This window comes from Daktulosphaira vitifoliae, unplaced genomic scaffold (genome assembly GCF_025091365.1).
Source record: "Daktulosphaira vitifoliae isolate Bord-2020 unplaced genomic scaffold, ASM2509136v1 Scaffold_1, whole genome shotgun sequence".
Lineage (NCBI taxonomy): Eukaryota > Metazoa > Arthropoda > Insecta > Hemiptera > Phylloxeridae > Daktulosphaira > Daktulosphaira vitifoliae.
Genome location: NW_026099572.1, coordinates 61,283,088 through 61,309,081, shown reverse-complemented (window position 1 = coordinate 61,309,081; position 25,994 = coordinate 61,283,088). Strand labels below are relative to the sequence as shown.

Sequence of the window (25,994 nt, the reverse complement as noted above, 5' to 3'; positions counted from 1 at the left end):
CATAAAATAATGATCATTAAAGTAATTTAAAAATTTGTAAAATATTAAGTACTCTAGTATATGAATATTATAATTTTATAATTCTATTTATTAGCAAAAGTGTCTTCAACATCGAAAATTATACCTAGAATTATATATATATATTGGAATAAATAATTGATAGTTCTAAATATTTTTGTGTGAGTGATCTTAACTTTGTCAAATTTGTGAAATATTCGCTTCCGACATCACTATGATAAAGAATAGTTGCATATATTTTTTTTTAAATACATTTATATTAATATTATTTTTTTACTTTTCAAGTAAAATGATATTTTCTTGATGAATCGTGTTTTAATCTATACGATAAACACAATAAATTTTATTTAAAAAGATCTTTTTGTGATACTACACTTCAAAAAAATCACAATTACAAGTGCAATTGGTTGGTTACACATTTTGATTGTACTCGAACGACTTCTTAACCAAAGTATCGATATGTTAAAAAAAAAAAGTTTTACTATACGTAAAGGATTATTAATTCTATCGTCCACGTTTTCGTTTTATTATGTCTCTAAAATCGTAATAAAAAGCGTATTATATTCAAAAAAAAAAAAAATGAAAAAAATCTTAAACCGCTTGTACACACGAAGTTAAGGTACTCATTGTTCCTCACATTAATGAGCTTTGTGGATATAACTTATAAATACTTGCCCATAAGAGGGTTGCCGCAGGTTATCTGCGCTAGTTATACCGGTAAAAACTAATAGCACGTTAGAAAGTACTGCGTTTTTTGAAGGTTTTTGCGAAAATTAATACTCAAATTTAAGTTTATGTTAATAATGGTTATTTTAATTTACCACTAACCCTGTCTGTGTTATAGCCTTAGCAGATTTTAATGAGTCTAATGCACGCAAGATTGATTGAACGACTTTTTGTTTCATTTTTTTCAATCTTTGTTTGAACGAGGCATTGTAAAAGAACGAGAAACGAATGCAAAGAATAGCGTATTTATTCATCCGTGATGAGACGCACCCTGCAACTCTTTATAAAATGCAATTATTCAATTCAATGGTGAGAAGAAGATAGAGTGACTTCTACTCTCGTTAAAGCCGGTCATTTTCGTATTTTCTTGAATGATTCTTACAGTCCGACAAAAAGTGAGCTGTTAAGCTTTTATTGGCGAACAAAAAATAACATAAAGTGAACTATTTATTATTGCTTTGTTAAATCTACTCGATTTAATTTTGTAAAAACGTAAGATTTCATGAAAATAACTTGAAACAATTAAATAAAAATGTGATTTTTAAACGTTTGACAGGTTTTTTTTCAAAAAAAGTTTTTAGAAAAATGAAAACAATGTGCAAGAAATTTATTTATTTATTTGTCTAGTGGACTAAAACGCGCAACTCTTTAGAGACTCAAATTGCAATTAATTGTTAACTACGTAGTTTATAACAACCTTAATAATATAAAATGATTTCATGTTGTGTTATTAATTTGATGAGTTGATTACATAAATAGGTCACTTGTATTAAGCACTCGCAAAATGTCTACAACATCACCCCACCGGTTAGAATAAATTTACTTCACATTTTATGCGAACGTCAGTTGAAATTCAACTGAAAATAATCTTGTAATTTAAACAGATTATTTTACAGAAACATGCAATATTTTTGTTTACCTAACAGTATACTTCATTTTCCATAAATATGAATCCTATAGAAATCATATTAAAAAAGAGCATATTAACTACGAAGATTCAATTCGACGTTTTTAAAACGTAAACAGATTTTACTTACTAATCGAGTCGATTACTATCAAAATATAATTCTCATAATATTTTAATTTGTGTAGTTGAAATTATCAGTGTCTTTAGAGAAATCTACCAAGATAAATTTTGTTACACGCACAAATAAAGATATTAAATACATTCAATTTTGTAGGTGTGACAAAATTGTATTACTGCTACAGAGGAGTTATATTATTTATTATATTTTTATGGAAAATATAAAATAAAAATCTGTCAACACTTAATATAATATATATTTATTATGTCGATGTGACAAGCGTAGCAAACTAAATTGTTTCACCTTGCACGTGTCTTCTAACAATAAACTATCCGCATAAAAACAAAAAACCTCTAAACTTATTTTCTTGCTACTAGTGTTGTTATTTACATTCGACAGGTTATTTTAATATGAAATCTAAGTACGGCGTTTTGTATAGGCGATTTCAACGCATTAACGTAGCGAGTGTTTTATTTAATAAACGAATTTCCATTATTGGGCATTAAAAACATATAAAATAACGGAGTAAAATAAATATTTATGATCAAGTATTTTATATAGAGCAGCAATGATAACTCATCAATCAATATTATTATTAAGTCAGCTAAAAGTAATATGTATCTTTACAAAAAACGTTCAATTCGTCGTTAAATATATTTTATTCAATACGTTTAATCATATGGATACATTTATTTATAACAATACCAGAGTTTTGTACAGAACTTTCCGGAAAGTTTTAATGTAATCCATTGAACACTTATCGTTTCGTTAGTTTTAAATTAGAAAAGAATAAACATGGTTATATGCACTAGAATGGAGTTGAAATCGAATAATTATTTCACTCACGTTATACCGGATAAGAGTAAACAACTAGGTCATACTTTGTTTTTCCGACAGTTGAAAATTCTTTACCATTTCGTGGACCTAGCTCGCTATATTCGGAGAGTATCTACAATTTTGTACTCATGCCACGTATCCGTGAAAAATCGCACTATTTCCACTTTCGGTAGTTGTAAAATAAAAAATATTGCTAACAGTTCAAATAGTGTTCGCTACTCGATTTCAATCTTAATACTTGGTAAACATACCAACGCTCAACAATTCTCTCATGTATGCATTAGAAATCTATTGCATTGCCATTTAGTTGATAATTTAACTTTCATTGAAATTATCTCGAAAATATTATAGAAATACAACGTCTAGGCGTTCGTGTACATTGAACAGCGTACGAAACTTGAGTTTTTTTAAATATCATTTGACACGTTCAGTCTGTTTCAGCAGAAATAAATTTACACTGTGTTTACTACCAAAGTAATATCTTTAATATTGTTTCCAAAGCTGTCAACTTCAATTTATATTAAAAAATAAATGCTCATGTAACGTGTCCTTTATGTTAACTGTAGCGATCACACACGCGAAATTCGAAACTAAAATTAAATTGTTACTGTTAGACACAGGCGAAATTTTACAGAAAAAAAACATTTACTTTTCAATAATATTATTGTAGAAATAAATTACCGACTCTGTGTAACAGTAGTTATGTCTTTACACGTCCATTTCTCGGCCAGCACCAAACGTTACTTTTGAAATAATAGCGCCATAAGATAACCATCATGAGGATTATTCTTTTAATGAAACTGTGAATATTACGTTGAACAACACATTTTTTGCACAGCTATCAACCGCTGAAGACGGATCGTGTACTATTCAAAAATAAATTACACTTAAAGCGCGGACAGCATATAATTATTAATTATAAAACTGCTCGGGTGGTATTACAAATGGGTGGAAAATGTAACTACTTACTTTTGGATTAGCACGTTCAAGCGCCACCCGATGTAATAACGACTGTGGTCTGTATGTACACGGGGAAAATCACTTTAGGATTTGCCTCAGTATATGTTGTAATTCTAGAAAATATTTATGGAATAATTTTTGTTTTACACAGAAATATTAGATTGCAATTATTTCTGATCAACTTTTTTTTAGAAAAATTATCTAATGATTATGTAAAAATTTACTTTTCTTTTAGTTTGATTAACTGAAAAACGTATTACCAAAAACTTATGGAAAGCGCATTCTCACGTGATTTGAATCAAAATGTCAGCTGAAAAAATATTAAATATTCAAAATTCCTGATACACACCCTTGTTTACCGAGTGCTGAGGACTATGAGTGTAACATATGATTAAATATTTATTTTAGTAATTAAATATAGTATGATATTGATATTTAATAATTTAATATTGTAATTATTAACGGTTTTTAAATTTGTAATTTTTTTAAGATTTCCCTCACTTACAGGGAACAAGGGAAATTTTTTCAATTTTTGAGGGTAACGTCTTCGACTAGATACGATTTGTGATCTTTTGACGTATCATTGAAAAAAATCGGTTCAGTAAGAGCTGAGAAAAAATGGTAACAGACACAAAAAAAAACAAAGTTTCTCAGCTTCGAATCGAAGCTAAAAAATGTATCAGCACACGTATCTCACCTTCAGCCTTTAATTTTAATTGTTAATGACCAACAAAGTACTGGTCCGTAAGTTGCTCGCGGTCAGTCAGTTTCTTAATTAAATCATTATCTTATAAATAGGATTGTTAAATTTGTATGTTTTCATTTACAGTTATAAGACATAAGTAATTAATACAAAATTATATCGTGATTGATAAATTGAGAAATATATGAAACTGAAAGAGACCAAAAATATAATTCCCTATAATACTTTTATGTTTTAATTAATCAAGTGGCCAATAATAAAAATAATAATGGGCACATTAAGTTTCGTCTATACACCTATGTTTACTCAATCATTCATTTATTTTTTTAAATTAATTAAAATTATTATTAGTTTTGGAGTAATTAAAAAATATAAGCGAATATTTATTAATTGACTATTATTAATATGTTATTTATTTCATAAACTTGGCATGTTAGTATTAATTAAATACCTATTTTTTACTATAATATTTCATAAATAGTAAAAATGAATTTTGTTTGGAAATTAAAATTTATCATAAGTCTTAAACTACAGATAAATAAAATTTTTTAACGTCAAATGTGATTTAATTTATTAATATTTGAATAACGCGTAATGATTATTTTTCAAAATCATTTGCGTAGTTAAAATTGCTTATGATTTATTTACGACTTTAAAACTGATGCTCTAAGAGAAAATATACAAAAAAAAATTATTTTTATACATCTTTAAATAACTGATGACAATAAAATAATCAATGTTATTCGCAGATTGTTAAAAACAAGTAACTTCTGGTAAAATAGTAGAAAATGGATTGTTAAAAAAAAAATACATTAAGAAAATTCTAAAATGATTACATTTAAACCAGTTTAGCGATATTTAAAAAATGATATTCAATAAACATTTAAAAAATATTGAACACGGATGAAGTCGTTTATGTCTAGTGAAATCAACACATAAAATAACAATGCATTTTTTTGTATTATCTAAATGACTATGCAGTACATCATGTTATCGTAAAATTTCACTCATAAATAATGAAAACAAAAATTGCTTTAAAAGTATTTTACTAGAATTTGGTTGCTTAAAAAAAGACTTTTTAATATAAGAGAACTGAAAATAACAAAAAGTTTTTAAGACCAAATACGCGTTATCTCAATTTTTACATTGTATTATGAAAAGTGTTTTTCTTTAACGACTGTTTGATCTTACCCGAATAAAACTTTTTCGTATATTAATTACTACAATTTAAAGCATTTACAATGCCTACTCAATTGAAAGTAGACTCCTGAAAAAGTTCGAGTATATTCTTTTAAAGATATTCTCAAACGATTATGAGTTTATCGAAAATATTATGACTAAAATAAATTATATTTAGTGATCGATATCAAATTTTGATGTATATCACTACAATATAAGCGAATTTTAATCGTGCTTATAATATTAAGTATCTATAATAATGAAGCATTGCCAAAAATCCGTAATTTATAAAGATTTTTAAGTAAAATTAAAAAAATGTCGAGATCTCTAAATAGTCTATATGTTGAACTTTACAGACGTCCGTTTCACCTGGTGTTTAAACTATCCTCGGTCTGCCCTGGCCATTGTCGGTCTACTGGCAGTTTTGCATACGAAGAGTTATTAAAAACCACATTTTATTTAAAAAACGACGAAGACGCAAGTTGGGTTGACTCAAAATTTGTTTGGGAAATTTCATTTTAAGTGGCACGCGGACGTTTCGTGTCAGAAATAACGAGAAACAACACATCATCACGTCACATCGTGTACGAAAAAACTTTTTCTCCCTTTCACGAATATTTTTTTCCTCTTGTACATAAATTTAAACAAATAACTTTGTTTTCACTAAAATGACCTATGCTGGCTGTTGGCGACAGTGACAAAAGTCAATCTGATTATCCAGATATCCGGAATGATACTCTACGGTATATAAACATGTAGGCTGGTCCAAATAATCATCTCTTTGCTTTATATACGTCCTCACCTCTATTGGGAAAGTATAAATCAAGCGGCTATCGCCCACGTGAGGGTTATTTTTTGACGTTTTATTATTGGTGTCGACCGCCTCCATTGGAGTCCCGAGGGCGTTAATGAACCGGTCACGAGTCTATAAGATTAATCACCCCAGTAAGCTGATCGAAAAGTTTGGACTAATGAAAATTATAAATTATTATCTTTCGACGGATGGTTGCTGTTATGTCGCATGTAAAGTTGTAAAAAATCGATATTGTCCTAAATCTTTTTTCAATGGCGTCAGACATCATTTTTATTTGAGTTAAATACAGTTGACTAATTAATAGATAACCGAACCGACTGTTTTGTCTTTCAATTAAATAATTACACTTATATCATAAGGAAATTACATATTTTATTATTTACTAAACGTTTAATGTACATAAAGATTATTCGTAATTATCCACAATTCACAAAATTAATTTCACAGCGTGTTAAAAAATAAATAGCACTCAAAATTTATAGTTAATTTTCATTCAACTTCCACGTCATGATAATATTGGAAATATTATAACATTATATTTTACCGAAACACCAAATATTAAGGAAATAATATTTTGTAAAGAGTTTATTATTTTAAATAATAAACACTTTACAATTTTATATTGAACATTTGTAAAGAAAATAAAAAGGCAAAATAAAAGTAGAACATTCATACAGAAAAAAATTATATATATATATATATATTAAAACGGGTAATCGCTAATTAATACAAGACTAAAAAATACAAAAGTCAGCAAAACAATAGAATCTTCAGTATTATATATGCAATAGGTTTTGATTTGTTAAATTCGTACAAAAACGATTTTTATTTAAAGAGACAATAAAAACCTTTATGCATTTAACTTATTCGTAAAAAGTCAAATTTCACTATTTTATTATTGTAGTTTATAATATAAAACAAAGAAACTATATTATAATTAAGTTTTCTACTGTTTGAATGTCTAGGTGTTTAATAACACTCAAACAAAGTATATTATTATATACAGACATTTCATAATTTTTCTCTTGAAGATATTTTTTACATTTTTCATGAACATGTCAACAACGACATGGTAGTTCATTAATTTAGAACGGTTTCCCTGGTGAGTTATAAATAACAAGGGTATCCATAATTGAAATAAAAATTCATATACGATGCATAAAAATGTATAAAAACTTCCATCCGATATCAAGGCTATTGATAAAACAGTAATTGACAGTATACTAATTTTTTAAAATGTCAATTGGTTTTGATACGTGGAATTTTTCCACCAATTTCGTTATAAAATATAGTTGTTTTTCGCACTTAAAATTCATTGAATGATTTGTTGGGCAGGATTTAGTTGAAAAATCTTTACAACAGTTTGTTATAGTATGGAACTTGTCTGAAGCAATGATAATTATTCATTGTTCCTTTTGGGACTTATGCTAATGAATTGGAAATTAAAGGGAGCGAAATCTCCCGGAGAACTGCTGTAGATTAGTCTTTTTTTACCGTAGGCCATTCCACTTGTTCAACGGACATTAAATTCGGTACATTTAATCTGCTAGCGCTGATAATAATTAAAAGAAACCACCTCGACCCCAAAGTTGAGAGGTGGCCACTTTTTCGGTGTACTATTGGTGATTTTCTACGATTGAAAACTTAACGAACCGTTAACATCAAATCGGATGCAAAAATTGTCTAACGGAACATTATGTATAGTTTCGCCAATCATTCAACAAATATTTTTATAGACAATATTCAATTTTCAACTTTTATTATTTTTTGTTTTTTTTATCCACATTTTGATTTCGATGGTACAAATTTAGCATGTTACGCATTATGATAAACGTGTAAATAACAAAAAACCTAGTCGTACTAACCATCAGAAAAGATATTATTTAAATGATTTTCGTTTGAATATCAATCGAATAAATTTAATTGAACACAAAAACTATTTACACAAACAAAAATTAATGAAAATGTTGTTTGAATAATAGTTTTGTTTACTATAATATTATAATGGCCTTGAACAAAACATATCTGTTAAAATATGACTTCAATATAGGATAATTAAAGTAGATAATTAAAGCATTAATTGTTGTGGAACAATATACAGAGTGATTTATTAAGCATACTATCCCTATGTTTTCGTTAAATTATTATTTTTTCATAAAAATACAGAAAATAAAAACTTAAGAGATATTAGAACTTACATATTTAGAAAAGTTAAGGGCTGGGGTAGTATTTACCGATATTCTATTTTTACGTTGCGTACCCTACTCATCTATAATTAAAAATTATAATAACTGAAAAAATAATATTAAAAAACTGATTATCGACTAGACAACATTTTATTTAGACCATTCGCCATTTAATAGTAAAATATATAATTGGTTCCTTATTAACTTTCGAAAGTTATACTTAAAAAATACCCTTAGGAGTATTTTTTTTTTAAACTAACTTGATATTATCAATGGTTTATAAATATTAATTCAAATTTAATCTATACATTTTTATGAAAAAATCATTATTGAATGAATAATATAAATAAATCACTCTGTATATGTATCAATATAATTAGATGTTAAGTTACTTGACGAACTATTTTAAAAAAATTTCAAATTTTGATTAAGATGTAAAAATAGTTTCATAATAGAGTATTTTTTTGGCCTGAAACATGGAAGGGCTAGCATCTAAAAATCCAATAATTTACCGTTCAATAACTTGTTAAAAAAAACATTAATTACTTAAGTTACTTATAAAAATTTAGAAATAGATGTATTCAATTGAAATAATTTGCACCAAGAAAAATAAAATCCAGCGTAGGCTCCACAAAAATTACAAAATATCCATCTTAATTGTCTTCTCAAAACATACAGTATTTTAAATGTAACAATGAAAACAAAAGACGAACGAAGCGTTAGCATTAGATCAATGAGTTAACATCGGTTGATGAGTGAAAACTTTAATCTGACAAAAATAGGATAAGTGAAACTTGTTATATTCAAATTAAATAAAACACATTTGCAACCATTTTTCTTTAATGACGAACAACCGTAAGCAAAAATTTATAATTGAACTTTCATCATTTTACTTTTGTAATTAATTTATCATTTTATACATCTGCGTATATTATTTTATATTCTTATCAATCGAAGCGGAAATATGGTGACCAAAAACCACAAGGGTAGAAAATGACAGTGGCAGGTGATGTCAATATAGTCCAACCTATAGCAAAAAAATACTATTACAGATATTGATGGAATATCATTTCTTGTGGTATTTTTAAATTTATTTTCCATCGTCAAATTAAATCACATCCATTGCTCCTTAAGTGTATACTCGTTATATAAAATAAATAATAAATTTTAAAAAATTCAATAACCCGTCTTTAATAAAAATTGTTAAGTTATTTTAAAGTTAAAAATATATTTTACGTTTCAATTTATTTGCTAAAAATATATTAATATTAAATTGTTTTAAAATTATTCTTTGATAATCTGTTTTCAAAAGGTTAACTAATTTAGATAAGTTTTAACCAACTAAGTTTCATATTGTATCAAAATTTGATCAATATTTTGTAAAACGATTCTTTTAGAGCTTCATAACGAAAAAACATTAATTTTATTTAATTATTTTTTGTAGTAGCTAAATACAAGAGATAATTGTAAATAGTATGATTGAAAATCAACTCTAAAATGTGTTTTAACATTTTTTATAGAAATATTTTTGAATTTTATGAGTTGTTTATTGAGAATAGGGCATACGTCAAATTATATAAACAATTTATTATTTATGTATATATTTTACATTTAAATGTTTTAATTATTATGAATTTGATTTGTATTACATAACAATCGCATATCGCCTATTAGCGAGAATTCTGAAAAAACTCAAAAAAAATAAACTATACAAAAGAGGCGAAATAAAATTGACATTTTTTACTATTTATTGATTGATTAACTTTTTGTAAAACTCTTGTGAAAACTGTTATACCTAATTAATGAAATTTTTTTTAATTAAAATTAAGTGTTTTTTTTTATTAATTATTTTTTATTAATATTGGTATAAAAATCAGAAAAAAAAAATTTTATGTTGTTTCACTATTCTTGCGAATAAATCGGTGATGTTTAATAATAATTTATTAAATGTTATAATAGATACATAAATTCATAATATAAAAATTATATTTATGAAAAATTATCAAATGTAATTTTCATTTACTCTTTCTTCTATATAATTATCTATTTAGAACAGAAATTCTAACGAAAAAAATAATGGAAAATAATACTGTTTACTGAAAACAGATATTATTACTGACATTAGCATCAGAGATACAATATTAACTATCACTCTTTTTCATTACTGTGACTTGTGAATTTACAGTCAAACGTTATACATTATTATGATTTTTTTTTCGGGAAAAAACTAAAGGAATAAATGTCAAAGCGTTTTACTGTAATACATAACAAATAAAAAATATATTTTAAATTAATATGATCATTAAAAACTTTTCAATAGTTTTTTTTTCTTTACTCGTAAATTACATGACTATGAGCTCTATTAAGTATGTTTATGCTTACAGACGTGGTTATTTCAATTTCTTAAATTTTTCTGACTGAACAGTAGATTTTGATATTTACCAAAGAATATTTCTTTCGTGTTAAAATTTAGTGCGCTGTGTTCAATAATTTAACTTTTTTCATCTGAAAATCTTATTAAGTGGATTGCACAATAAATCACAAATAACTTAATCGTATATTTGAACAAAGTTACTTGAGCATAATATGATCGACAAAATATTATTCTTAAACTCTGTGCAACTGAATAACCTTTAGACGAGTGGAATGTAGTCACTAACTTGGAAGTAGAATAATATATGTGTAAGTATATCTCGATTTCAAGTAAAGTTTCCATCGTATATTTACAAAATTATCAGCTCTAGAATTACTTTTAATAATTCATTCGCAAGTCATCCTTTAGGTTTCCTTTAAATTCAGAAGGTTATCGTAGTAAAATGAAACAATGGTGTGCGTACATTACTTCACTCAATATTCGAATAGGATAAATAATTTAATGAAATTGCTGCCATTCACCTTGACCTAAGGGATTCAAACACCAACAATCACAAGTTCCCGTTATATTCGGAAACGAGTGATCTGGTAAGCTTCAAATGAATGATTAACAATCTCTTAAACTCGAACAATTAAATTTAGAAATATATAGTATGAAATAATGTAGACGACATCCTCAAAGGAAAAAGTAAATAAAGCTTGTCCGTTAAATTTTTCATAGCTTATAAATTAGAATAGATTTCATAAAACATAAAGATATTTTATACGAGTATTTAATAGAAATAGCACTGAACTTCTAAGAAGCCTTTATTTGATTTTATGGTTCTCCGTTTACAAACTTCCAAGGTTAAGCTTAATCCAAATAAGTTTCTGAAAGACTTTGAAATTATTCACATATTAGAGTGGCTGTGTTAACTTTGAAATCGAAAGAAGAATCATCAAACATGGTCTTTAGTATTAAAATGATGAGAGTATAACATTATATTTTGCTTAAGACATTGTTGCAGATGTATGAACTTAAATAGTAGGATTGTTTTGTAAAAGACAATAGCGAAATCATTCAACAAGTAAAATATTTAGATTATCTGTAACGTTTTTATTTTTATTGTAGTTTTTCAGACAAAACGAAATTATTCCTTGTATTAAGAGAAAGTGTTTTACGAAAAAAAAATGATAATGTATTATTCCTATGTTGATTTACTTAAAAAAAAAAACAAATTCTTTTTTTCATTTTTAACAAATAATGAACTTTAGACTATTCGTTAATTGCTTTCGGGATAAGATAATATTTATTTATCGCAATACTTAATTTTACATATTTATTCACATGAGTTTAATTGCAAATCAACTGTGAAATAATTTGTAATATATTCAAGGACTTTTTGTCATAGATTTTTTTTTTTTTACTCGACTATAGAAATAAAAATGAATGTAAACCAGAACAATACTCTGTAATCAGTTATTTGAGGCGTACCACTGTGTGTTTGTTGATTACTTGTTTAGTAACTAACTATTTGCACGAAACGCATACGAGCTTTTGTTATAAATAGGAAATGTTATAATATTCATGTCTGCAGTAAATTCGATTTTATATATAATGGCTGCGTGCGTACAACGGGTCAAAGGTGCGTTTTTAGACTTTGAAAAAAGGGAAAATGTCATTATTGGTTTTTCCATCGTTTCTATAATTTTTTTTCTTTTAGGTACTTTTTATTCTGGTGCTCGCTGCGTTTTTCCTTGAGCCATGTAATCGATGGAAGTAATTTAGCTTTGAAATTGAAATAAAAATAACATTTTATTCTTTACATGAATGGTTTGTCCCTAACTCGGCGTTTCTCTTCAGATAATTTCTCTATTCGGCGGTACACAATTATTTGTTCATTAAATAATACACCATTTATGTAGAATTTATCAAGATCATTATTAGATAAACCATGAGAAGTCAAATCTAAATAGCCTTTATAAAAACATTGGCTCAATCCCATGTTATTTGAAGTGTAAAGGAATTGCGTATTAAGGGTACACTAAAGTAAAGTGTGAACAAAACGAGTTCATAGATATTGTAAATTTTACTATGTTTACAGTTTCCGAAATAAACTCATTCACCTGTTATTGCGTTTAGGAAAAAATATTTCAATTCCTAAATTTATCACATGTACTAAAAAAATACTAATGTAAATCAATTAATTTTTATAAATATTTTATCTTATAGAAGACTATTTCAAAATTCCGTTAACAAAAAACTTAAATTTATTTTTGTTTCTTTGATTTATAAATTAATTTTTAATAATTCACTTAAAGTTCTTAATTTTATTTAGTTTAAACTCTTATTTTTTCAATTTACCATTAATATATTAAACAGTTATTATATACCTACTGATATTTTCATTAGTGTACTGCGTTTAGTACGCATTGATTTTGTGTGTAACAGGTTAAAGCTAACATTTTAACAGACGATATCCCAATTGAATACCAAAATTACTTTTTTCCTATGTTTCGAGTGCTTCTGCAAAAGGTATCGCCCGAAAGCGTCTCGAGATTTCATAGTGGTTTTTTTCGTAGCTTAAAAGCGTCTTGAAAAAAAAATAAGTATTTTTCACCAGAATACCGAATGTGGCCAGTTCATTTAGAGTTACCCAGGACGCTAATATCACCTTTATTAATGTGTCAGTGTTAGTGGTTTTAAATGTATCATAAATTAATTTTAGAGATCTTTCACAAATATGTTCATGTGGCTCTTTTTACAGAATTTCGAATAATCGCCATACCTATTTTTCATATTTTTCTTGAAAATGATCGAAATAACTCTTTATAGTAACATTACCGCTTCTATCGGTTTTCATGTAAAATTCTAAATTTTTTTACTACAATTACATCTTTGAATATCATCTTTCTATAATTTATAAAATCTTCATTTTTACACATTAATAGTATTCCATTTTTTACCGTTTTGGCCTGTCATTTGACCTTGCAATAATATTTAAGAAAATGCTGTAAAAAAGATAAAAAAAACTGGACGCAGTTGGTAAACTCCCTTTTAACAAGATAGCAGGGCCATTCCGAGAAGGTAACAGGGAAAGAGTGTCACACCTCCTTGCTCAGCAAAATTTAATAGTTTTAAACGGTATTTTTTTAATAGAATGCAACCAAAAAATAATTATTAAAAAAGGTCACATAGTTTATGAAAAATTATTTAATCGACGAAGATAAATTGTTCACACCCTCCCCCCATATTTTAACCTTGGAACGACACTGCATCTAATTTAACGTAGAAATACTTTATAAACATAAAATATACATGAATATAATTATATGAATTGATAAGAAGAAGTATTTTTATTGAACAATGCAGAGATAAGCAATTAAATTATATGACAGATCAAATTATTAAAAAAAAAGAATTGAGAACCAGAAAAAAAAACAAAAAATGTATTATAAGTTTGCATTATATAAACATGATACGATGTAATCTCAATATATAAAAAGATGTACTTAAAAAAAAAATTTGACACTGTTTGTCTTGGGCCTAATTTTTTAAATTTAATGCACTCTAATATCCATTAAGTAAAGTAAGTTTCTCGAGATATATAAAGGCAATAATAGAAATAAAAAATAAGAACAACTTTGTTGTTCAATATTTATGGTGGGTCAATTCATACCCACCGAACACTAAATTTGGACTGCGAGCTGCCTATTGTCTTGGACTAATGAAACAATGTTTTTTTTAATAATAATTAAAGTTAAAATTTAGTTACGTAGGATTTATTTTTATTTTTAATTTGTAGTAATTTGTTGTTACTACAAATACATACAGGGTACTAATTGTTTAATGAACATTTAATAAAAATAATTATTTATGTATGTGTTTCTTTTTTTTTTCAATTGCCCTTCATTTCTCGATTAAACAAATTAATAACATATAATGCCCAATCTCCTAAGTTAAAAGTGATTTAAACGTGTTCAGACTTTATGATGTTGTATTGCCTGTTCTAACTGACGGGTATCTGGGTTTTATACTTTGAAAACAGCACAAGTGCCTCTCTTGTTATATATTGTTTTACACATGAGTATGAATATAAGTTGCTTGGGCTTATAGTTCCGGAACGACTGTGCGGTCCGTCGAGTGCACACACAAAACTTTTCAACACCGAGCCAGTAATATTATTAGTTTTTTACATCGTATTAGCAATAGAAGAGATGATAAAAATAGTAAAACCTTTTCTAACCGGAAATACGAACCGAAACTATATCTGAGTTTGTCTGGCGTTTTGCAGTAAAACAATTTTTGACCGGATATATTCTCGTGCCGTGTAAAATAAAAACATTGTGACCCTTTCAGTATATACTTTATAATCGAATTATTTACGTTTACTACTTACAGATAAAATTCTAATATTTTCATTTAGCTTCTGTTGAATAGGTTTATTTGCGTACACGAAAACAATTATACAGAGTGATTCTTTTGTCATGTACCACAGCGGCGTACACAAAACTCTTCAAGGGGTGTCACAATATATATAATTTGATCGTTTATTTTTTTGCATATAATTTAATAAAATGCTTCTCTCTCAGTTTAATAAAATATAATAGATAATAACGATAACAATAGTATTCTAATTTATGACAATAGAGTTTTGTACGCCAAGAGCATTTTGAAATGCCTATGAAATAAACAATTCAAAAATATTCTTACCTCCACTGTTAAAAACGTGGGTTTGTATGATTTCGATGTAAAAATATATTTGGAAAATAATAAATTTAATGTATAAGTTAATTTTTTTTATTCGTCGTATAACAATTAGACAAGATACATTAAAAACAAAAAATGTCGACAAATTATTTATAGCATCTGTTTAATGAGAGTGTCATAACCCCCCTGATACCTCCCTTATATAAGTCACTCATGAACTACTTGCTTAATCAATAAACAAAAATAATAATAATTTATTTTTAGTTTCCTCCATGTTTTAATCAATTTACCTATGAGGAAGTACTTTTTATATTTATTTCTAATGTCTTTTAAAGGTGTTAATTTACTTTATTAATGGAAACATAAATATTTAACTATCTTACCTGTAAAATTATGAACTTTTAAACTAGTATTTCAAAACATTTTGATGGGTCGACAATAACTTTAGGATAAGTACTTATTAAATTACAAGCATTTTAACACATTGAGTGGATATGTAACGCGGGAGGTTACAGCCCGAACTGGTTTATATTTTTTGTAAGAAGGGATCTAAAAAATTGCTATTTTGAATATTAAATAAAATTATTCAATTTTTTTTTCTTATTTGGTATAAATAATAAAATATGTGTTTTTAGTATAGTTCAAAACTGTAAAAATTAATAAATAAAAGTAACTCAAATGAGTAAAATATACTAAAAAAAGAGGATAACTAAAGCTCGGGTATATTTATTATTAGAAATTGGCTACCCCACCTCTCCTTCCACCTAGGTATAAAAATGTTAATCATTTTCAAAGTATTTAATAATAGTGAATAACAAAGTTTTTTTGACCATTCATTTTCTTAATTAGATCAATTATATATTTTTAAAAAAAATGGTAGCACAGTGAGGTCGTGGCATAGTTTAGACAAGTATAGATGATATCTAAAAGTGATATCTCACTATCATAAGAAACACTTCGTTGCAAATCTGTAGATAGCTTTTAATTTTAAGAAATTGATGGGTTATTCTAAAAACAAAATTAACTCCTATTTTTTGTTCAACTTCGACTGCTATTTGCACCTAAAACATAGGTCGTCGAAACAAATTTTTTTTATAGCTTCCGGTACATAATGTAAGCTTTAGTTTAACATATGTTTAAGGACGCAGAGTTTCCGGAATATTTTCAAAAGTTAAGTTAAAAAAGTCCTATTTTTTATACGTATGTTTCAAGTTTTGACCTTTGTATAAGGGTAAATTACTCGATTTAAAAAAAATGTCGGATGAAAGGGGTATATATAATGTATTAAAAAACAAAAAGTTATGTTGATACGTACATTTTTCGAAAAGTTATAGCAATTTAAAGTTGAAAATATAAAATCAAAAATTTCAACATAAAAATAGCATGTTTTTAATTACGGCAGCTATTTGCGTGTAGAAGATAAGTTTTTGAGACAATTATAATATGACTGAAATATAAGGGAAGAATTTGCAAAGTAACTAATAACTCATAAATCAAGAAATATATGAAACCAAAAAAAATAATTTTCTTAATATAATTATTATCTAAAAAAAAAATGGAATGGTTAACGTTTAAAAATTATCTTGTATAAAAGAAAAAATGAAAATAATTAAGCATTTAATTGAATATGGTAGTATTTCGTTCATTAAAGTTTAGTGACATAAAATTTGAATAACATTACAAAAAATAAATATATATTTTTTCTTATCTTTTTTATTATAAAAACAAAACCATGTTAATGTAAAATAATACAAATTATTAAAATTGAAAAAACATGTTTTAGCAAAAAGTTTCTAAATAAAAAGTATAAGCTTATAAGGAATTCCAATGGGTTTTGGGAAGCTACGACAGTATGATACCAACTGAAAATGAATCATCAATCAGACGCCATATGGGACAGTTTGTCATTTGAGACTCTGGTAGATGTGTTTAGTAGATATTTTATATAGTTGTTAACCTTTTGCTAAAATGAGTTCTTTTGATAAGTAATGCCAGTACACAATAACATTACAATATTTTATAAAAATTTTATTGTTTAAAATTGAATATTAACACATGTTAACAATCAACTTCAAGTGAAAAAAACAACTGTTAATTAATCCATCATAATGGTGTGCATTTTTAATAGTTTTTACTAAATTACTAACTATTTTTGTTTGTATACTTACAAACAAAAATAAAGTAGGCTATTTCTATGAAAACTTAATTATTAGTCGTACTGAAACTTAGGTAAAGCTCGTCATTTTTTAAGGTAATACATTTTTATGTGTAATTTTATTAGCATAATTGTTACATGAAAAAATATATCATTTATAATTAAAATACATAATAATATTTAACTACATAATTTGTTTACATATTTTTTACTTCATCAGAAATAGTCTTTATTAAAAATATATATAAAATACAGCCGTAAAGGTAAAATTCATGAAAAAAATATTCAATTTATAATTTTTATAATATTTAAAATATTAAATAATTTACGATTCAATAATTATTTTTTTTAAATTTAGTGTATTTTGTACGCTTATAAAGTTTATAAGCTCTTCAGCTAAATATATTATTATTACTATCAAATAGACCAACTTGGGGCAGTTAAATATCTATTACCATTTTAGCCTTATCAATCTACAGCAATAGTTAAATGTTCTCAAGTATTGTTAAAATATAATGAAATATTTGTTTACAAAAATTAAGTGATGAAATCTATAAAATATTTAAATGCCTCAAATTTAATCTTTTCACTAAATTGACCATTTTACAGTACTATTTTTTTTTTTTTATATAAATTAAATAATTTTGTATAAAAATGTATTGTTGTATTCTATAAACAACATAATAATCTATTATTTCATAAATAAAATATGTTGTGGAAATGAAAAATGATACTAAATCAATATCTTTTCTATTTTTCATGAAAAATAAGTCTAACATTTTTATTTATAATAGTTAAAATAATTAAAACTAATGAAAACATGACATAATTTATTAAAAAGTGCATAAACGATTCAATATTCAAGTAAACAATTGGATAACCGTTTGTATGATAAATTTAAGTAATTTTTTTCTGCTCATAATCAATTTTCGTTTAATTCCCAATACTTTAAATAGCATTTTTCGATTTAATTACTCTATTCAAATTAATTATATCAACTATCAACAATTATAAAAGATACATTTTGAGTTATATTTATTTATTAAATTTATTGATTAAAACTTTGTTAAAGTAAATCAAACTTAAAATTAAATTTAATACTTTTTTACATTTTATATAAGATATTTTAAATTTACTCATTTTTAATAAATTATTAAAAATTGTATACATATCTTACAAATGAAATATATTATTTTAAAAATTAAAAAAAAAATTATTATACCTCTAAGAAATTTAATTTAGTCCCAAAATAATTTAATCATATTCATGATTTTATTACCCTATTATAATTAAAGGAAAAACTATTTTATTTTTATAGATCTTTATTCTGAATACTAATCAAGTTTTTTTTAAAAACTCGTTTTAATCAAAAGCAAAAATTATAATAAAATATGAAATTTATATTGCTATTGGATTTTTTTAGATATCAAAAAATGAAATGGATAACGTTGTGTCTTGTGTCAATTCTTTTAATTGTATGTATTTTTGATTTATAGTGACTGTGATAATTATTACTGAATAAAAAATTTCTGTGTAAAAAAGACATTAATTGCAAAACAAGATTACTGAAGTAATTGTGCTTCATAATTAAATATTATTTTTCTCGTTTAGGCTATAACTATAACTAATACAAATGCTGCTCCTGAGGCAGATACTCCTGGAAATCAAAATGAAAGTAATATTTATTAGCAGTAGAATATAGTCATTTTTATGTATAAACTATAGTCAATGCAACGTTTTATTTTAAGTTAAGTATCACAGAAATTTTTTTAAATGGATTATCTGATTTTTAATTGGCAAAATAAAGCCAAAAACAAAATAAAAAATTGATCAAATATTGCCTAAATTTATCATTTATAATAATAATAATACTTATAACTGTAATTTTAATGCTACGCGTTATTAAAATTAATATTGCAAGACTTTTTGCTTCATTAATTATTATAAAAATAGTATTTACTACACATAATATTATATATTAAATTGAAACTAAAATATCAAAACTAGCTGTTTTATATGATTATCGTTTTTTTCTGTGTATTTTCATTAAAAAAATATTATATGGAATTATTTTGAATTATATGTCTCCAATTAAACATAATTCATAATTTTTATACGTATCGGGTCATTAAAAGCTGAGAATTAAGACGATAGAAAAAAACACATATTAAAATTAAAACCGTCTCAGCTACGCTATGAAGTTAAAAAATTGTATGACCTAATTATTTTCTCACGAAAAATTAAAGAGTCTAATAAGAATAATTAATAAATAAAAATTAATCAATGAAATTTGTAAATATTTCAGAAAATTCTCAAGTAAAAACAGAAAACCATGCACAGCATTCAAGTATGTAATTAAAAACAACAATGCCCATATATATATACACAATTTTATGTAGTATATATTTATTTAGATCAAATATCAAATTTTTTATCGGGTATTAAACATTCAATCTGCGATCGTATTACAAATGGTGCAAACTTAGTGCGTACAGGAATAAAACGTTACACATCACGCGTTGGTTCATTTTATAATAATAAAAATAAAGAAACCAACGAAATAAAACCGGAAGATAATGTAAAAACATAAATTTAATTATTAATTTTGGTATAAAATATATTATATATAATATTTATATTATTCAAGCTAATGTTATTATTTTATTAACAAATTATTATTTGAATGTTAATTTTCTTAAATAAAAGCACGCACCCATAAGAATGTAATATTTTCTAATTGTTCTAAACATTGCCATTCTAATTAAAAGCATATCATTTTTATTCACAACTTATATGTCAATAGAAAATATTATTATCATATAAACATATTTTTGCGTATAAAAATAAAAATCAATTTAATTTGTATCACCCAAACCATAATCCCAAACAAATAAAGAGATTTAATTTTTAAATGAAAAAAATGTGCTTTCTATGAATCATCGGAACATTATATTTATAAAAAAAATTACACATTTGCTTTAATATTGAGTGTTATTTTTTTTTATTTAATCCATTTGGATAAAAATTTAAATCGAGAAATTCGTGTACAATTTATATATTTTTCAACACTACGTTTTTATTATCATATTTTGCTATTAAATGTAAAGTTAAACATTTTGACTGATCGATTATCAGTTTTGTATAATCACTTTTTGAGATATTAGAATTTGAAGATTAAAAAAAGACGAAGAGCGGGGTAGTGTTTAGTGACGTTTTTAACACACAGACAAAAATTTAAGAATTTTTGCATTGAAATATACCGAACCTAATTATTTTTCGGTTATTTTATTAATATAATATTTCATGTTGACATATAAAAATAATTAAGGAAGGGAGGAATTAAGTTAGGTCCACCAAACATTTTCTTCAATTTGCGCCTATGCAGTGGATAATTAAAATATACACTGAAACTATGTGAAAAGTTTTTTTTTTTTTTTTTAAAAAGAAGTTCTAGAACGAGTTCCTATTTTAGAAAATAAACAAGAACGAAACGAGTGCCGTTTAAAAAAGATTTTTCCCAACACTGCAAGATTTCAACATTATGCATTCATCTCGCCTAAAATTTATAATAACTCAAAAATGAATAATACAAAATTAGTTGTCGACTGTTAACATTTTATTTAGACCATAATCCATTAAATTGTTCAAAAATAATTACAGAAACCTTGGAAATTCTTTTTTTTATAAACTTGATATTTACTATGGTTTACCAAAATAAATCAAATTTTCTTTTTTGAATTATCATTATTAAAAAAAAAAAATTGTGCTAGTATTAAAATAAAATATAGCTCAAGATATCAATTGTTATTGGCGTATACTTAGATTCCCATAGAAACGATCCACAAAAAATAATTGTAAAAATTTAATATTTAATGACGAATTTGAGATCGTAACTAGAAAAACATCAAAGTACAAACGCCCTACTTACTTATGCACATGTTCACATTATTATTTGAGTTTTTCAAAAGTTTCGCGATGCCATCTGTTATCTAAGCTAAAACGTACATATCATCATGTTTATTGCACACATGTTTACTTGTGTATGTGACTTCTATTCAATTCGTGTCATTTGATATTATTATGCACGACAGAAGTGTAATTAAATAGAGTGTACAAATTACAAAGAGGTTTACAAAGAGAATTTCCTGGATTTTTCAATTACCTACCCTGTTCTTGTTTCCATGCACTTTATTGTTTTATTTCAACGTTAACACGTCTATAACATTCAATGCTTTTAACCTTATTAAGCGCTAAGGTATACAGTAGATCATTTATTGTTCGTTGTCAATAAGCGTAATGGATATAAATCAATCATTTTTTGAAATTAACTTTTCAATATTCTTTGAATAAAACTATTAATTTAAGTACATTAAATTTATTTACCATCATGATCCTGAAATGAACTAATTAATTGCCATTAAAACAATTTTTGGCAACATACCTTCCTCCTAGTAAAGTGTCAAACAACTAAATGATAATTTCAATAAAAATTGAACAGTAAATTACCATTTATTTAATATGTGGCAGATAGTAGAACAATATTTTTCATGATTGACCTAATTATCTTTTGTGGCTCGATTTATAATTAATACGTAGACTCAACTAATTCATAATAGTAAATAAATACTATGTGGTTAATAAATGCAAATGTTTATGAAAACAATAACTTGGTTAAGTGATAATGTTAATAAAAAATATAACTCTACATTATAGTGCATAAACTCAATTTCTCTTGTACTTTTTTACCCTCACGCTTCGTTTAACATCAGTTATACCTATTTCACATCATAATATGCATTTATAAAAAAATTCCAGATGTTTCTGGTTGGACTAACTTAGTTTTTAACCTAAAGCATTTTTGTAACATAGAATGGCAACAAATACACGATTTGAATATTGTAGTAGGTCGTACGACGGACACAAATATTTGGTGCGGAAATATAAACTGGTACGGAATCAATAATACAATGGTAATTCGTGTAAATTTTTATTGGAGTGAATATTGGAATTTGAAGTAGATAAAGTTAAATTTGAGAAGTAAATTGATTTAGTCATATTTGAATAATGTTCAATAAATAACAATATCGGAAAACAACTATCTATTATTCAAAATTATAAAAAAAAATGTAATTCTTTTCAAATGGAATGTTAAAAATATAGTTTAAAACGATGTTTACAATTATATGATATTTTCATCATTTTTAATATTGTTCAAGTGTTACAACGTTCAAACAATATAACTATAGTTAGATTACGTGAAGGACGTATTCGGTATGTTAATGAATCACTGTAATGATTAGCAATGTAATTATTCGAAATGTAAAATATGATTTCTCCGATGGTCAAAAGTGTACAGGAATAATTTTTTATGTCACATAAAACTAGAATGATCATAATACCTGCTTTTATATTGGTCAAATAAAACCAAAATAAAAATTAATCACAAAGTTATAATAAATTAAATTGAAATACTTGAGGTATAATTTAGGACAAGTAATTCTTTTGTTCCTACAAATCCATTTAATCTAATTAGTAAAGACGCTGTGATCATCGTTTTCTTATAGAAAATATATTGGTAGAAAGAAAAACATGATAAAAAGTGACATTTTTTAATCGAGCAACTAAAATTTTAAATATAATTATCGTATTAAATTTTTAGTAGTTAACAATTTATTTGAATTCTATTTATGTGATTATTACCATAAATTAATTTTATTTATTGCAAGCACGTTTTAACAATCTTTAAAATTCATTTAAGTTTTATATAAAGAACTCATGAAAAATTCAGTTTCTTAACTAATATTATCTTTAAAAAACCGATGAAATTTACTAAAATGGCAGTGAGTTTCCAAAAAATTCACTACCTACAAGAACATTGGAATTTTTTGTTTTTATTTTTTACAGGATCAGTAGGTACATCGGAAAATTATACATGGTCACTGTGATGTGAATCGACCCAAACAGAATTATAACAAAATACGGCGCGACGTGTCGTGTAAATCTAATCTAATAACACACAAATATTCTGTGCTTACATCAGGAATCGATGCTGATCAATTTTTATGAGGAAATAGTATATTTTTACTGATTATATGTCGTATATAATCAGTAAAAATATTATTAGTATTTGCCAACTTGGTAAATTTTTTTCCTACAAAATATTCGGAGAAAAATTATTGATCAATATGTAGAAAAATGTGTTCAATATAAAATATAAAATGAAAAATCGATTATAAATAAAATTTTAACATATCCAGTTTTGCATTATTACTTCTTAATATATTAGCACCTGAAGATTTAGAAAAGGCGAGGAGCGGGTAGTGTTTAGCGAAGCTCTATTTTTACCAAAACGCACAGATAAGAATTTTTTGTTGTGCAAACGTTATGCACCTTTATTGCCTATAAATAAAATTATAACAATTCAAATAATGATCCTAAAAAACTATTAAAAATATTATTTAGACCATTCTACATTTAATAGTAAAAAAAAAAAAAAAAACAATAGGTCCCTATTTAGCTTTCAAAAAATACCCTTAAAAATAATTTTTTCTTAAAATAAACTTGTTATTTACAATACTTCAAAAAATAAATTAAAGTGTAATCTATACATTTATAAGAAAAATAGGTTGTATATTGAATACATCACACTGTATAGCTGGCTGTATAGATTTGACTCAATGATAAAACTTTTTCTTTTTTCAATTAGACTTTTTATTAAAAAATTTAAAAGATTTTATGTATTTTCTAGTAATTTTTATGGCTATAATTAAAACAATTTTCCTTTATATTAAAATAGTAGCAATGCATAAAATTCCTTTACATTTAATTTTTTCAAATTTTATAAATTGATTGGTTAAAAGTTTTTCTTATATCAGGTTGGACAATTTTGTAAATTTTTATGAATGAGCTTATTGTAAAAAATTAAAACTTTGTATTAGGACTAACTGGTCTTTATATTAAAATATGCCGTGAACAACTAAAATAACATTCATTTACTGGACCTTTTTCAATTTTTGAAATACTGTTTATTTCATTATATTTAAATTTACAGAGTGGTCAATATTTGGTTAGACACTTTTCTCAGAACTTTTAAAAATTTTCCGATTAGAAAAAATGTCTAATAGTTTTCTAAAAAATAAATTTTAGAAGAAGTAAAATATTTAAAGAAGCCAAGATGAAAATGAAAAATGAAAATGTGTGATCTTGCTATTGATTGTATAGGCCTTCAAAATAATATATCTATAAATAAATTATTTAATCATCCGATAATCTGACAAAAACTATTTTATTAATATTAAACTAATGATATTTATATTACTTCTTAACAAAAGAATATATGTAAGTTACAAACATGAAGAATAGAACACAATACTAAAAAATAAGCTTTTTTGAACTTGATGAATTTTACAATACATTGAGAGTAAATAAAAAATATTAATTTTTTTCTAAATTATTTTTTTGACAAAAATCTAATAAAAATTCAAATAAATTAGAGAGTATTAAACTTCATTAAATGTTAGGAATATTTATTAAATATAAATCAAAAAATTGTATTTTTTAGTATCGTGTCATACACTCCATATTTGTAATTTTAATATGACATACTTTTATTCGATTTTTGACAGTTATTACTAAGATAGATAACTTTGAAAGCTTGCAAATTTTTGAAAATTATAAGTTCACATTATCTCTAAAAAAAGAACTAATGGAGTAACTCTAAATTCATTATCAGAAGCAACCCGAAAATACATAAAAATAACCCCTTTCACTTCGATAACTGACAACATTATTTTTTTGTTAGACAGTTTAAATTTGAAAAACATGAAAAATAATTTGAATTTTCTTACGTAATCAAATAATTAAAATAACATATTTAAAAATATATTTATAATATTTGATGTGTAAGTATTTATTATTTACCAAACGCTAACATAAATTAATATTAGTTTTTTTATTATCACCTATAAATTCAAGAGTTTAATTGGATATCTTAAATTTTTTTTTCTGAACCATTTTAGTGAATTTGTGCACATTTTCAAGTAAGTTTAACATAAATTGTTTTAAGCTATTTTTTGTAGATATAGGAAAAATTATATGTATACATACAAAATTTTAATTTCGGGTTAATATAATTATTATATAACTCATATAAATACCATAATACTTCATTATTTAAGTAGTTCATGATTCTAAATTTATAGGTAAAATGTACATCCCAAGTAACCATGATAAAATGTTTGCAATGTAAATTTCTAATTTTTAGCTTCGATGCGAAGTTGAGAAGGTATTGGTTTTACTATGATGTGTTTTTTTTTTTTTTTTTTTTTG

The 25,994-nt window shown here is 25.1% G+C and overlaps 2 protein-coding genes and 1 long non-coding RNA gene across 7 annotated transcripts in view; 2 read left to right on the top strand and 1 right to left on the bottom strand.

Annotated features, from left to right (window-relative positions):
* Positions 1-25,994, top strand: part of LOC126895545 (uncharacterized) — a 78,170-nt gene that overhangs the window by 5,384 nt on the left and 46,792 nt on the right. The gene's annotated exons all lie outside the window — the stretch shown is intronic.
* Positions 2,398-3,855, bottom strand: LOC126895549 (uncharacterized). Of its 2 annotated transcripts, XR_007701672.1 has the most exons (4): positions 3,791-3,855; positions 3,576-3,679; positions 3,288-3,472; positions 2,398-3,196 (listed from the first exon to the last, which is right to left on the bottom strand). It is a non-coding gene; the product is annotated as an uncharacterized LOC126895549 (long non-coding RNA). The 2 variants fall into 2 exon arrangements; XR_007701671.1 differs by having other exon boundaries at positions 3,576-3,849.
* LOC126895546 (uncharacterized) lies at positions 17,641-20,521 on the top strand. Of its 4 annotated transcripts, none has more exons than XM_050667531.1 (5): positions 17,641-17,762; positions 19,090-19,141; positions 19,278-19,341; positions 19,972-20,013; positions 20,081-20,518. In XM_050667531.1, the coding sequence occupies exons 2-5, from the start codon at positions 19,100-19,102 to the stop codon at positions 20,254-20,256; spliced, it is 324 nt and encodes a 107-aa protein (XP_050523488.1). In that variant the 5' UTR covers positions 17,641-17,762; positions 19,090-19,099; the 3' UTR covers positions 20,257-20,518. The 4 variants fall into 4 exon arrangements, with proteins under 4 accessions (XP_050523488.1, XP_050523489.1, XP_050523490.1 ...); XM_050667532.1 differs by lacking the exon at positions 17,641-17,762 and adding an exon at positions 17,793-17,929 and having other exon boundaries at positions 20,081-20,520; XM_050667533.1 differs by lacking the exon at positions 17,641-17,762 and adding an exon at positions 18,495-18,567 and having other exon boundaries at positions 20,081-20,521.